This window comes from Hetaerina americana, unplaced genomic scaffold, assembly GCF_022747635.1.
Source record: "Hetaerina americana unplaced genomic scaffold, ioHetAmer1.1.p SCAF_8, whole genome shotgun sequence".
Taxonomy (NCBI): domain Eukaryota; kingdom Metazoa; phylum Arthropoda; class Insecta; order Odonata; family Calopterygidae; genus Hetaerina; species Hetaerina americana.
In genome coordinates this window covers 12,068,131-12,083,327 of record NW_027287427.1, presented here as the reverse complement: position 1 = coordinate 12,083,327, position 15,197 = coordinate 12,068,131, and the positions used below count along the sequence as shown (strand labels likewise).

The following is a 15,197-nucleotide window of genomic DNA, read 5'->3' as shown; positions in this document are numbered from 1 at the left end:
TTTTTGTTAGATTTTGTTTAGACAGTGGCCCAACCAAATATGAACTGGTCTCATTATTAAAAGGGACAGAGTTCTCATCAGGAATTCCTATGTTCCCAAGTCCCTGAATTTTCCATAAACTTCAGCCCTTTTCCCACATTTTCCTGAAAGAACTGTTACCCTCTAATCCTAATGTACACACCAACATTTTCAATTTGAGGTATGCTACAATGAAGAATAAGCAAGATAAGCAGACCACCATGTTTCTGATGACCCTGGAGAAGTTTCGTTGAACAGAAATCAAGAGTCCACAAATACTGGGAGACCCTCAAGTTCACAAACAACAGAACATAAAACATCACTACAAGAATGTGGTAAGTGAGAAAAATATACATGCATTACATGCATATTCTATATCTTAAAAAATTACCATTGCTGTCTGTCCTTGATTTTTCATATGTGCAGGGTACGACCATCCCCTTCTGCCAACAGTATCCCTTTTCTTTAAAACTCAAGCTGCTTATGCAATCTATGAAAACCATAATAGGCACAAGAATTTCTAAATCCTATGAGGTGGAAACAAGTAACACATATTAATTAAATGAAGAATACAATGCATCTTTTCACTGTCCTTTATTCACGTACAACTAGTTTCAACACTCAAGCGTCATCATCAAGTACCTTATGTTCCTTATGTACCTTACTGTACCTGATGATGATGCTTGAGCGTTAAAACTAGTTGTACGTGAATAAAGGACAGTGGAAAGATACATTGTATTCTTCATTTAATTAACATGAATTTGAGCCAGAAACAATTGAACACATATTTTAACACTATGTTGTCTTTTGATTTTGGTATAGCACTCCTCATTAAGTATCTACCTATTATTTTCTGCTGAATAACGCCTCAAAATTGCATGTACAGAACTCTCTCAACTATTGACATATAGACAAATTTTAGCACTTGATGCATATCATGGTGACATATAGCATATTATTTTGATTTTAATGATGCAGTTATTCAGAGTATATGATGTTAGTTAAAATAAAATACCGATGATGTCACATTCACTGTGTACATGCAAAGTACAGTTCTAAACCTGTGACATATAACAATAATATCAGAATAGAATTTTTCTGTGATTTTAATACCTAAAAAAAATATAATAAAAAAATAATTTACATACACTCATGTTCCATCAATTTCTTATGATTACAATATAGCCATACTTGGATGAGAGATTCATTCATGAACAATCACAATTCAGAGATAATTTGTTTAATACATTACATACACATACAAAGAAAGCATTTATTTGATATACTTCTTTTAATCCAAGAAAAAACTATACTCCTGTTTTTAAATGAAAAAATATGAAACAAAACTCACAACTCTAAGATCTACTGATTTCCATTGTCTCTCCCACTTTCCTCTTAATATTTTGTAGCACTCATTGACCAATTCAGATGAATCCAAATGTAAATTATGGAAAAGTTAGCAAGGGTAAGCAAAATTGGAGAGAAAGTAATTACTCCTATAAAAATAAGAAAATCAATCAACAATTAAATGAAGAGCTAATATTCACAATTCACACAGATTTTATAAAAAATCAACTATGTATTTTGTGGGATAGCTTTCAGATTATTAAGAAACTATGAGGGCTAAACCTCTCATCCTTAACATCACAACTCTGACCTAAATTAAATATATTTTAATCCCAAACATACCTATTATACTTATAGCAGATACTTGACTGTGATACTTAGCTGCATATATGCTGTATTTATTGTCACCCTTGGTGTTGTAATCTACATAAGTGACCTGGTTTCGGCTGAATCAATTATGGCAGAGGTATGTATCTCTAATTTTTTAGCGTGGTGAAGGCTTACAAGGGTAACTATTTATAGGGCTATCTATGCATGATTAGAATGCAGATATCATAAATTTACTGATAGATGATCTCATAAATTTACTATCATAGACCGTATATGGTAAGAATAGCCAAAGAACATTATGACGAATCCAATTATAAAGGCATAGACAAAAGCAAAGCTAGTCAGAGCACTGAGATGATTGAGGGAATGGGCAAAGTGAATGGAAAGTGGGCATTGAAGGAGAAGAAGAAAAGGATTAGGAGAGGAAAGGGTAAGTGAACAGGGAGTTGCGAATTAGAGAAATGCTAGTAGGACTACGTTTTCTTTCACATTTCATGTCTTGGGTTCTTGTTCCTGCCGTATTCTCCCAACGGTCAGTTCTCCTGGCCCTCATATGCTATGCAACACTTTCAAGTGGGCCAAATAGGAGCCCTTTTCCAGGGAAAGATGATTAGTGTATTTAGATCCTTTCATGGGAAAGGGATCTACCCATGAAAAACACCCTTTCTCCAATTTTAGTGACTTTATATCTTCCTTATGTGCTGAAGCCACTAGATTGAAAACTACCATCACTACTACTATGAAATGAATGTCTCATGAGAAATGATACCTTTGCATTCATTGCCACTGCAGATTTACTAATTTTTGTATAATATGCCAGTCCATCATAACCACTATGACATTAAAAGTTATTTTTGTCACAATTTGTTCAAATAGGATGTACATGCATGAACTCTTCCTTTCACTATGCACTGCTCTAAGCTATACCTGTAACGCAACTACTACACAAATTAGAATGGATAAGGGATATGAGTCACTACGGTTGTCCCCAATTCATGGTTTCTTGCTATGGAAACTCTGGAAAGTTGGAGTCATTATATTATGGTCTGGATTTCTATCAAAAAACCACAATTTATATGGCTGCGTAGGTTTTCGCGGCGGTGGTTTGAAGGATTCTGCATTATCGGGTTTCACCGCATCGTTGTTTGATTCTGACAACAGTTTTGCTGAATGCAACTTCGGCGAATCTGTTGTCAGAATCAAACAATGACGCAGTGAAACCCAATAATGCAGAATCCTTCAAAACCACAATTTGGTCACTTATTTTCGTACAGTGAAGTTTTATGTTAACTACTTGACTTTTTTTACCAACTGAAAAATGTATTTTGCATTTATGATGTAAATATCATGATTAAATCACATATGTCCTGTATATTTTAAATTCATTAGGCTAATCTGAATTGGGTCCTTAATGAATTGGAGTTGACATCTAGGATAACTATCATTAAAATGGCCTTGCTCAAATTACAACACAAATTTTACGATAATCAAACCACATATTTACTCCTCAGGCATTCAGTATTTATCTCATGGCAGTAGGATTGATATGGTTGATCTTCATATACATGGACATCAAACAACACTTAAAGAGAAAAGACATTACAGCATCAACAATAACAGCAGAATATTCACATGGAAAAAATAGTAAGTGCATATAGAATCTTAAAACAGATTCAAGACAAAAATCATTTGATACGCTATATTTTTTACTTTAAGTATAATTTAAATGCATTTGCTTGTCCCTCACATATGGGCATAATATTGATGATGCATTAATAAAAAAAAGGAAATATGCATAGGTCAATGAAAAAATGCATTATAAAGAGTAATCAATCTTTGAAAACAAATTAGTCATAGCAGAATGGTAGAATTTTACAATATGAATATTAGCATGTACAAAAAATTAAACATTCCAAAAAGTAACAAGGTATCTATTCCATTAGCCTACTACACTATTCAATTTATTGTTATTACAATTAATACAACAAGAAAATGAGAAATATTCTTATGCCATTTCACAGATTCTTCAAGAGAAAGTATGCAGAGCAGAAAGAACAGCGAAAGAGATCTACAGTTATCAGTTCAAATGCCATGGACAACATTACCTCCAAATTCAAGGACCTTAGCTTCAGGTTATTATGATGGAAGTGAATCAATGATAAATATAGCTGAAGCCAAGCATGGATACTGTTTCATTCAAGGACGGCATTCTGGAAGCTTCTATTTGAAAGCAGGAGCAGCAGGTATGGAATTTTTTCAATCAGAAAAAGTTTACAACATTTGAATCCAATCTAATACATGCTGACATAAGAAAAGCACAGGCAATTACTATGCAATCAAAATTTTGTTCCCTATATTTTCTTATTTAAGGCTTCTGCTTTGGTCATCTCATACATAGTGGACTGCTCCTTGGTCATCAAGTGGTATTTTTCACATCAGAATCAGAAGAGTTTGCAAACTGTGCCAATATTGCCACACTTATCCTAGATATCATATATCCAACATATTCATTTTTTCAGCTTTTCTTCATTTTCAAGTATTCCAATGTAAGTATTTATTTAATAACGATTGGATTAAGCTAATGCTAATATTCAGAATGACTGAAAAACATATTAATTTTTCAAATGCCCTCAATGATGCAAAAGGCTGACATATGATGGAACCATGTATCTCTTGGGATAAAGATATTTCCCTCCACTAAGTGTCAATGGTCTCTTGAAAGGGCATATGAGTTAGTCCAGGGCCACGACACCACTATCTTACCCTATAAGGGAGAAATCAGCTCCAAAAGGTGGATGAATCCAAAGATCAATGCATAAAATATAAAACACAACTGCAAAACTCACTCCATTAAAGATCTAAGGCTATTCATAGTTTCAATGGTTCAATGATGGATCACTCTTTAGTAAAACAATCTGAAGTCAAAATAGATTCAAAATTAGACCTCCAGGCAGGTGCATCTTAAGAGAAACCAGCTAACAAAATATAGGAACTGAGAATTGTGACTAAGAATGTGAAATCAAAGTTACAGTATGGAAAACTAGGAAACATGAAAGCAGAAATGAAATGGATACTAAGATAAATGCTGGGTTTTCTACTAATCAGGGTAATTTGAGGAAGGTGACTTCAGGAGTAGTGATCATTAATAAACACAGGAATGTCCAAAGACTGACCGGTTGTAGCTGGAGTATAAATTTTCACATGAATTCATTCATACATTCAATTCACATTTTGAATGTGGGTAGAAGGGTCTAAGGGTAATGAAAATAAATGATAGTGTCGAATAACAACACAGACAAAGAATACAAGTACAAATTTATGCGACTACATTCTGTGAAAAAAATAAGAAAGTGGAAAGAATGTACGATGAAACAAATGTAATAGAAGTAAAGGAGAATGCCAATTTGATTACAATGGTAAAATTGAATGCAGTTTTGGTCACAATAAGAGAGAATAATGCAGTCAGAGAGACTACTATGGCCATAAAAATAAAAATTATATTGACATTTTGGTTGATTTTTATATGAGAAATTGGTTATAGTATATGTAAAGCAAATATTTCTTTCCACCATCACGTCTGAAGACAATCTATGTAGAAAATTTCAGATGAAAAGATTCCAAATCTACTACATCACGATGAAAAACATGTTTTGAAACTAGTGGAAACATTTTCTAACTTTTCATGGCAGTGATTTATGTAGTGACCACAACTTTTAGTGATGAAAATTGTTTTAACTTTCAAAAGACTGTGGAACAATCAAAAGAGAAAATGACAAATGGATAAATTATGGCACGAAGAAACCTCCAAATTGTACCAACACACATCAAACAAAAGAATTGAATAGGTAAAAGGAGAAATTGAAAGTGTTAATGAAAAATGGGAGAGAATAAAACATAAAAGAAACAGAGGAAGCAATATTGGGCCGAGAGAGAGATGAATGGAAAGGAATGGTTTACATAAAATGCCTTGATAATGATGGCAGAGGGGTAGAAGTTGAATAAATATCCCAAAATGGAGGATCAGAGTAGTACAGAAAACTAAAGACGCAAAATAAATAGGAAAGCTAAAGAAGCATAAATAATGTATAAAGAGGAAAGATACAGGTAAATGGATCACTATATGACAAAGAAAAATGTGAAAATAGGCAATGAAATGATTAAGAAGTACATCAAGGACTAGAGACTAGAACATCCCTCACTACAATAGAATTGTGGTGGGTGATGAAAATCATTATCTAACCATTAATGTGACACATATCACAAAGGGATAAAGATATACATTTAAACACTTTAGGTCAGAAAATCAATAGTGAAATCAATTGAACCAGAATTAGAAAATAAAATAGAAGAAGAGAGGGGTAAGCATCTTATTTGAAGGGAATTTGATAAGATCCTGAAAAACTGAAAGATGAGAAGGCTCTGGGAGTTGGTCGAATTCCTGCTTAACATATAAAAATGATGAAATAATGCTGGATGAACTGTTTATGTTAGTTAGTATATAACTTGATTAAAGAAGAAACCCACATGATGTAGAAAAAAGTAATGGGTCTGATAGCCCAGTGGGTGGAGGGATGGCCCACTTGACCAGAGGGTTTGGGTTCAATTCCCGGACATGCCCCTGGCCACCGCCACTTTCACTTAAGTTATGTGATTTTCCAGGTACCAGATCTTTCTGGGGAACCACAGGTGGCACATGGAAAGGAACTAACCCACCTACCCTGATGCTTGAATTGCACATTTTGTAGTACCAATTAGGTGAACTCTACCTTCACCTATCAAACCACAACCAATGGGTTGATTACTGTAAGAAATATAAACTAAATACCTGTAGATGTGAAAAATATTGAACAATTACAACCACATTTCCAAAATACTGAAATTAGGCATAAATGGATGCAAACAAAATAAAAAGCATGCTTACAGAAGACCAGTTTGGATTTAGAAGATAAGCAATTGATTTTGCACCTCTATAAAAATGAGAGAGCAGTGATAAATCATGGAGAAAAACCAAAAGAAACAAAGATAAAAAAGGTCATCACACAAAGCAGAAACCTTTTGATTGTTTAATACGAGTAACATAATATCATAAATAATACAACTTGTAAATATGAGTCAGTGCAGAAGCTTATGGAGGAAGAGAGGAAAGAAATGGAGAAATAATTAAGATGATACACTGAGAGGATAGTATTGGTGTCATTCATTAAAAGGAGCAAGAACTATGCACACAATTACAAATAAGGTTCAGGATAAAGAATATACTGTAGGAGTAAATATTAGAACGAGAAATGTGGCCAACAGCAAATCTAAACTGGTGAACAGGGTATTAAACGGAAAAGAGACAGATTAAATGAGTTAAATAGGAAAATATCATCAGTTGATTGATAAGATTAATAATGAAAAGTTTCTTCAGTGAATTACAGGAGAACCACATATTTCAAAATTTATCATAAAACAGAGATAATATCATTGTTTTATGATAAATTGTGGTAATCATGTAATATATAACTTTATGATGCATGATATTAGCATATCATACATCATAAGGCTATTATTAAACTATATTAAGAGATTACATTGAAGGAAAAAGATGTTGGATATGACCAAGACTCAAATTTATACAACAAAAAATAAATGAGGTTTATTACTATTTCCATGTAGAAGTCAAATATAAATCTCAATGGTGATCCATAGGCAGAAAACCTACCAATCAGTCTGTCAATTGAAGAGTGAACAATAGGCCCTTTGGTAGAATGATGAATGTCAGTTATTAATTATAAAAATAATTTCTAATTGCATAAACATTAACTCATAGAAGATGTAAACGTGCACCTTTAATACCACTTTGATTGCACAATATTTTCATTTTTTTTATCTGATTCCATAATAATATCTGCAGGGTATAGGGGAAATCCCTCTATCCTTTTGAACATGATATTTTCAATTTTCCTTAAAGGTTTCAATTAAAACACCCTGCTATTTATATATGCTCCATGGTGATGTATGTAATAATAATGTACATAGTGAATACCATGGTATTTGCCATATAATGATACCAGAGTTGTTCCATTATGGTGAATACCAGAATGAAAAATATTCTAAACCAGTAGATGAACAAAAAAAATTCTTAAGCCAATTTGCATACATTCACTTTAAAATTTTTTAAATGGTAATCATCCAAGGCTATTGACAAGTTCATCCTAAGCCTGGAGAAGGTTAAAATTTGCTAAAAACTCCATTCACATTAATTTTGAAAAATAATCAATCATCAAGATAGCTCAAATGCTTATTTCTGTCATTTCCACAAACAAAATAGAGTTAAACATCTAGTGTTTACAGAGAATAAGAAATGAAAATGTTCCTTTATTTCCTTCTTGTATATTCTTGACTGGATTTTTAACTCAGGTCATCATAAATCGGTGCCAAGAATTGGCAAAATTTGCCTTGATGCACTGCATAGCATCAAGTCTATGCTTTTGGATATGGACAATTTTGAGAGAAACTATGGATTCTCTTCATCATACTGCTGTGTCAGACAACCACAAGGAGTTAAGGAGTGATTCTACTCAAGATGATAGCTATGCAGAAGCATCATCACATGAATCTATATCCACATCCACATTTTGGGGAGAATCAGAAGAACTTTCTATTTCAACACCATCTTCCAAGTTTGAGAAACTAGATATTCTCCCAACACTCCCACTAACAAGTTACAATGAGCGTAAGTGCATAGTTTTCAATACATACTTATTTGTGAAAAATACGTGAAATATTTAAGTGAGTAATAACGACTGCAATGTAAAATGCATGCATATTAACATATATGAAATAAAACTTTTTATCTAACAACAATTGTATGCACTCCAACCAAATGAAAACACCAGAGCATAAACTAGAAGTTTCATGGAAAATTCATGTAGAAAACTTAAAATTAACCATAGTGTCTTCTGCCTCATAATCTATATAAAATTCAAATCTGGCCTGCAAAAAAATGGCTTGCTGCAGGTATGATATCAACCCATAAATACTAGACTAATGAAGATGGTTTTGAGCTCATTTATAAGCAGCATAACTATATTGCTAAGAGAATCTGCTTAGTTTTTGACTCCTAACAGAAAAATCACCAAGGCAAAGTTTTATCATAGCAAAACGAAACCCTAATAACAAATACAAAAAAAGCAAAACTCAACCCAATCTCTTACTATTAATGGCTTTCATTTTAGGTGGAGCCAAGAATCTACTTCATTTCCTGAACAGCAGCACGTACCTGTCAAACAACTGCAGGGGTACTAGTCATCTGTCAACCATTTTTGATAATTTTTCACCATATCTGTATCCATTCACCATTGAGTACAGCATACTGGTAGGTAAGTTCATGTAACAAATCAATGTATATATTAAATTTAAAGAATTCTTTCTAAAACATAAAATGAACAGGAAAGATTACATATGTAATGCAAGACGTTTTCCACACTATCAAGAATACTGGTAACAGTAATAGTGACTAGGAGAGGCAACCAATTGATGAAGCCATTTCATTTTAATAGGGTACAATAGGGTAAGCCTGATTTCAGGGGGTGGACGAAGGGCAAAGAGAACTCTGGGGCTTGAAGCTGCAAGTCTTCTGAAAACATTCTCCAATTTAATATAAACATTTGAATATATATATATATATATATATATATATATATATATATATATATATATATATATATATATATATATATATATATTCTATATATATACCATTTATCATCATCAACAGACATTGCACTTGCAGATCTTGAAGACTTGTAGCTTTGAGGAACAGCCCTCGGGCATCATTAGGGATTGTAACAATTCCAATCAATGGAAATACTTTTAAATTAAAAATGCTTTCCACAAAACAAAGAAAAAAGATTTGGAGAACCAACACCAAAAAATCCACTCCCCCACACATTCGCCGTAAGAACATAGCAGGTCCCTGAAATTTGCATGCCAAAGCAATGCATTAGCACAGGATGTTCCAAATTGTATCCATGCCATGGAATAAAGTCTAGAAAAACTGATGAACCACTCTGATACACAATTAAGTTTACATTTGTATGAGTATACAACCTATTTATTTAAATTGCTTTTATTCTTCTAACACCCTAGGAACACAAAGTATTTTAAGGTACTAGAATTTATACCGACCGGTACAATCCAAAGTGATGATTTAATACAAAATTGTATTTCCAATGTTTGCCAACAATGCCAATATTAAGGATTGGCTGAAAACAAAAAATCTAAAATTAGTTTTTTTAAGTGTTCTTATAGGTTGTAAAGCTCTAAACAATGCCATTCCATGAGTGAAAATTTCAAGTACAACCAACTATGCAACTATGGACAATGAAATATGCTTCTTTCATCAAACAATTATTCAATTAAATTAAGTGGACTAAAAGGAATGATAATCATCATTAAAAACATTATTGTTTAAGGATATGTTGATTCATTCAGTTTTTCCAAGTAATCCTTCTTAAGCAAAAGTGTATTAGGGGCTCGTAAATAGCATTTTGTTGGAAATTTTTTCATGAAAAGACAGGAGGATCATGCAATTTATCATTTAATTTTATGCTTCCATATTTCAATATCAATTTTGAAAAGAAGATTTGAAGACTTAGAGGAATCGTGAGAACTTTCAGATGAGGCATACTTCAATCAAACTTAAACACTTTTCAGAAATGAATAATGAAATCAGTATAAACCCTAGGTAAGGTTAAATATAGATAGGTAAATGAATGAAAATGACAAACCAGTGCATAATTCAGTTAGGAGAGAAATCACCGACTTAGGGTGAGGAGTTATGCAAAAACAGGTATAGCCCAAGTATTATTGTTTTACATTAAATCGCCAGAACTTGATCACTTTTATTTCAGTTTATTATTTCTCTATTTTTAGTTCATACATTTGTAAATTGACACCATGCTTAAGCTATTGAAAATATGTTTTACGTCACTAGAAGATTATATCTCCTTAATTTCATAATTCCCTTTCATAGACTATGCTATACATGGCTTCAATGTGCTTCATTGCCCTCTATATCCACTCAATGGTTCATTTTTCACTTGAAATGATACTGTTTGATGCCAGATCCTGTGACATTTGCAAAACTGCCTTTGGTGACATGCTATTCATTATACTTACTAAGGTGTACTTAAAAAATTGCTTGATTTAAAAAGTTTAACAAGTGTATTTCTATGTTACAGTGGGCGTACTTTTCGTAATGTGGCAAAACATTGGAAGATGTACAAAATTCAGTTCCTCAGCCAGTTGCTGTAGTGGGTATGTTGGAAAAATGAGTGCCAGACTTGGCATGGATATGAGGAGATGTGGTAGCAATGATATTGGTGATTGGATTGCATCCAGGAGCAATGCTACAGCCCTTAGTATTGGCACATGGTGGTTAAGAAATGATGGAATGCTAGATCATTGCAAAAGAGAACAGTGCCCTTGGAATCACCCTCCTCCCCATATCCCAGAAAATGGCTTCACTAGCAACTTAGTTATACATGCTGACTGCCATTCTGCAAACAAGGTACAAATTTTGGTGCAATTAGCAATTTTTCAGGTAATACTTAATATTCTTACTTGGTTTCAATGTCTTACAGATAACTTCTTGGCACATTAGTAATAAAAATTTAATTCTTTGATTTGCCTGGTACAACTACACTCATATATACTATATGTCACAAGAATACAAAATATTTTTTTAAGTGAAAACTTGGGTAGCAACATGTTTTTCATTTCATATAGTAACACTATTTTGTCAGTTAATGCACTTACTGATTTTTTTAAACAACTTCTTGTCAATCATGGGAATTTTCATTAATACTATGATATATAGTTGTTCAAATACTCATCTCCCTATCATTCCTGACAGTATGAATATATTTAAAGGGATCTAAAATTAAAATTCTATTTATATGTATAGTATGTGGTGCATGGATTGATTTTTTTCTTTTCTGTTGAAAAACAGGGAGTTAACCTCTTTTGAATATAAAATGTAATGTGCATTGTGGAATTCAATCTTTTTTTCAAAACTGAGATTGGATGGATTATATTGGAGCAGGAACTGTTAAGAGAAATTTATATATTGGAGCAGGAACTGTTAAGAGAAATTTAAGACCATATTTCTCTGACTAGTCCCCACTTGAATATAATCTATTAGGAAATATGTATTTCATAATACTAAAGAGTCAATAAAAATACTTTCTAAAGAATCCTCTCCTTTTTCCCTTTCATTGCAGGGGCTGTTTGCTGGATTAATAATACTTGTAGGATCAGTAGTTAGCATCATACTATTCTTTGTGGCAATGGCTGACAAAGAATATGTGGAAACAGGACTGGTAGTCAACTCTATTACTGAACTGACTTTACTAGTTGTCATGACACTGACTTCAGGAATAGCATATCATCAAATAAGCAGGCTTGATATTAATCACCATCCAGTCTCATTCCTTGATGACCTACTCCTGTTTTTGTGCATTCCAGCATTTTTCTTGTACGCGATTTTCAGCATAGTTCCTGCTGTTGAAAAGACAAGCTATCTTTCCATTACCAACACCATCCTACAGGTAAACATTCCCTGATTCTACTAAATATTAAAATGTCCACCCAATTTAGAGCTTTGTCTTAGATGACAATGTAATCGTTCACATAACACATATAAATTGACTCCCATTCATAGATATATTTTCATTATCTACGAACACGTATATTCTATCCAACGTTTTATGCATGCATACAGTTGTGTCAGAACATGCTCCAAAAGTAAGGTGCAAGTATTAAACCATGGTCATGGACGTGGAGTGTATTGAATGGTCCTCACACTAATGCACCCTAACATGAACCTACAAAAAGGGTAACTTTAAAGCATGGCTATTTCTTATTTGTTAATATATGTACCTTTATAGAATAAGTAAAATACCTGATGAATTTGCATTCAGAATCACTTTATAAGTTGCATGTCATTAGGGAGGCACTATATTTACAGGAAAAAATTTTAATGAACAACAACAGTCATGATTCATCAATGATAAAAAATAATTTATTTCCCTTATTTAAATTTACCATGGATTAAAAAATGAATGAGGGCTTACCTAGATTGCTTTCACATAGCCATGCCTCCCAATCTCCAGTCCAATCTGAGAACTATCAATTTCTTGTCAATGTACAGTAAGGAGATCATATTTTCCAAATCTAAGTCCTTCCCTATATTACATGCTTGATGGCAATCATTGATGATGGAATGTTGAAGACTGTGATAGAGGGGATAATGTTAGGCAGGCAAAGTAGAGGGAGGATAGATATGTTGGATAAAATGAAGGGAGGCAGAATTATGCAGAATTGAAGGAAAGTTAATTGTAGGGTACCATGTTAAGTCGTTTCATGCTAGATGAGGCTTTGAAATGTATCAGTGATTCCAGTTTAAACCGACCCAAAACCAATGCACTACCATTATTAAAATACAAGAAACACATTTGAATCTGGAAATATAGCCAATTAAGGAGGTGACTTCTGGAGAAATAACAGAAAAGAATGATTAATTTAATATTTCATCCAGCTAAGAATTACGAGTGATAACAAGAATAGTTGACAGAAAAATTAAAAACATTATGTCAAAAAAATTGGTGATTTTTATAAAGGCATGGAAATGAGAGACACCTAGAGAGCTGTTAGAATTAAATATTAGAGGAAGAATCTTGAAGAAAAAGAGAGCATTACCTTTATTGATTGACATTGTAATTAATGACCAAATGGGAAAATACCTACTCCATAGCTTTATATGTTGCACATCAAAGTTTGATGAATATGAAGTTTACTTTCTCAAAACAATATATTTTCAAAACTGATTAATGTTTTTGAAATCAATGAAAACAGATAATTACACAAACAAAGTACACTTGGGTTCTTCATCCTTATCGACCAGCTCTGGTGGCATATATGTACTCCATACATCCCCTTGGATAAGCATTATTAAAATGGATGGATTATGGATTACAGTTGGGTAAAAACTGGGTACAGTTGGGTACTTGTTCTTGCTTAATCTCATGAGTAAATAAAGGAACTAATTATTAGGAGGAGGGACTTATTTTGGTTCATATGAATGTTCTCAATAATATAATAGCAGGGTCTGAAATAGAAAAGGAAGCATAATTTACAGAATTATTCAATATTTCCACAGGTAATTCAAGTGTTGCTGCAGACACCCTTCATCATTGATGGCTTGAGAAGATGCTCAAATTCACTTCATTTCCAGAGGCTTAAGCCAGGAAGGGAACTGATAACCTTTTTGGTAGTTTGCAATGTAGCAATGTGGTTCATTGAAACATTTGAAATTAAGTCACAAGCTGTACGAGATGATAGAAATGAATTTTATGGTAATGTTCTTTGGACAATGCTTAGCCATATGACACTTCCTCTTACAATGTTCTATCGATTTCATTCATCAGTTTGTCTGGTAGATATATGGAAGTCTGCTTATGAGCCAGGAGGGTGATTGGAGCTGAACAGCTTTGCACAGAGTACCTAGTAAGGATCTTGCATTTCCAAAGTACCCAGTAATTTGTTTTCTAAAGACCCAACAGAAACTTGGATATGAATAAACATGAACTTTAATTTAACACATTAATCCTGCTTTTTTCATAAAGCTATCATGCAATAGCAGAGAAATATTTTAACAACACAGTCACTACTATATTGCACAACACAGAATGAAATGTTATGTAATATGGATAAATCAGGATCCAGAAGAAGTTTCATAAGAGAGTTAACATGAAAAAGAAGTTCATACCATTTTTTTGCAGAGGAGATTTCTCCAAGCATGCATATACTTTGAGCAGACTGCAATGGAAATAACTGTAACAGATAATCTCACTGTAAAAGTTCAAAATATTCTCAGAATTAATATATTATATCACGCATCAACTATACCCCAAATCTTTCATGAAAATTAGCTTTTCCTTCAACATATGCATCAGTTTAGGGTCAGTTAAATGGTTGACGACCTTTCTTTTTACTGGTTTCTTACAATGATCTTTCAAAAATCTCAATTAAAATAACATATAAATGATGAAGCAGTAGGTAATAAGGAATCTGACTCACAAAAAGTACAGCATTCAGTCTAAATGAGCATGCAATAAATTTAATCTTTTAAATTGCCTTGGAAATGCATGAAACTATGTTTCAGTTGAATATTATCTCAATTTCTGTGACACCTTTGTTCTGTTTATTTTGTTATTATTTATGAAGTTTAACTGTTTTTATTTATTAAAATTGTTAAAAATATTACATATAATAAACTTCTTATTAAAATCGATCCTAAAAAACTATGTACATATTACTGAAAGAACTTATTTTTTATTGTGTGTGAAACAGTGGCGTAGCTTATGATACCTCAAGGAGTCCCCGGGTTGGTCACTTCCCCTTTCCCTCCCCCGATGTATGCGTTTCTAAACCATCTGAACTAATCTCAACCAGTT

At 32.9% G+C, this 15,197-nt stretch overlaps 1 protein-coding gene across 1 annotated transcript; it reads left to right on the top strand.

Annotated features, from left to right (window-relative positions):
- The first annotated feature begins 348 nt into the window (after positions 1-348).
- Positions 349-14,215, top strand: LOC139697934 (proton channel OtopLc-like). The gene is made up of 13 exons (XM_071596795.1): positions 349-353; positions 1,723-1,831; positions 3,207-3,284; positions 3,719-3,768; positions 3,844-3,938; positions 4,066-4,241; positions 8,098-8,248; positions 8,324-8,413; positions 8,916-9,059; positions 10,923-10,985; positions 11,196-11,251; positions 11,964-12,290; positions 13,901-14,215. The coding sequence occupies exons 1-13, from the start codon at positions 349-351 to the stop codon at positions 14,213-14,215; spliced, it is 1,659 nt and encodes a 552-aa protein (XP_071452896.1).
- Positions 14,216-15,197: the final 982 nt, after the last annotated feature.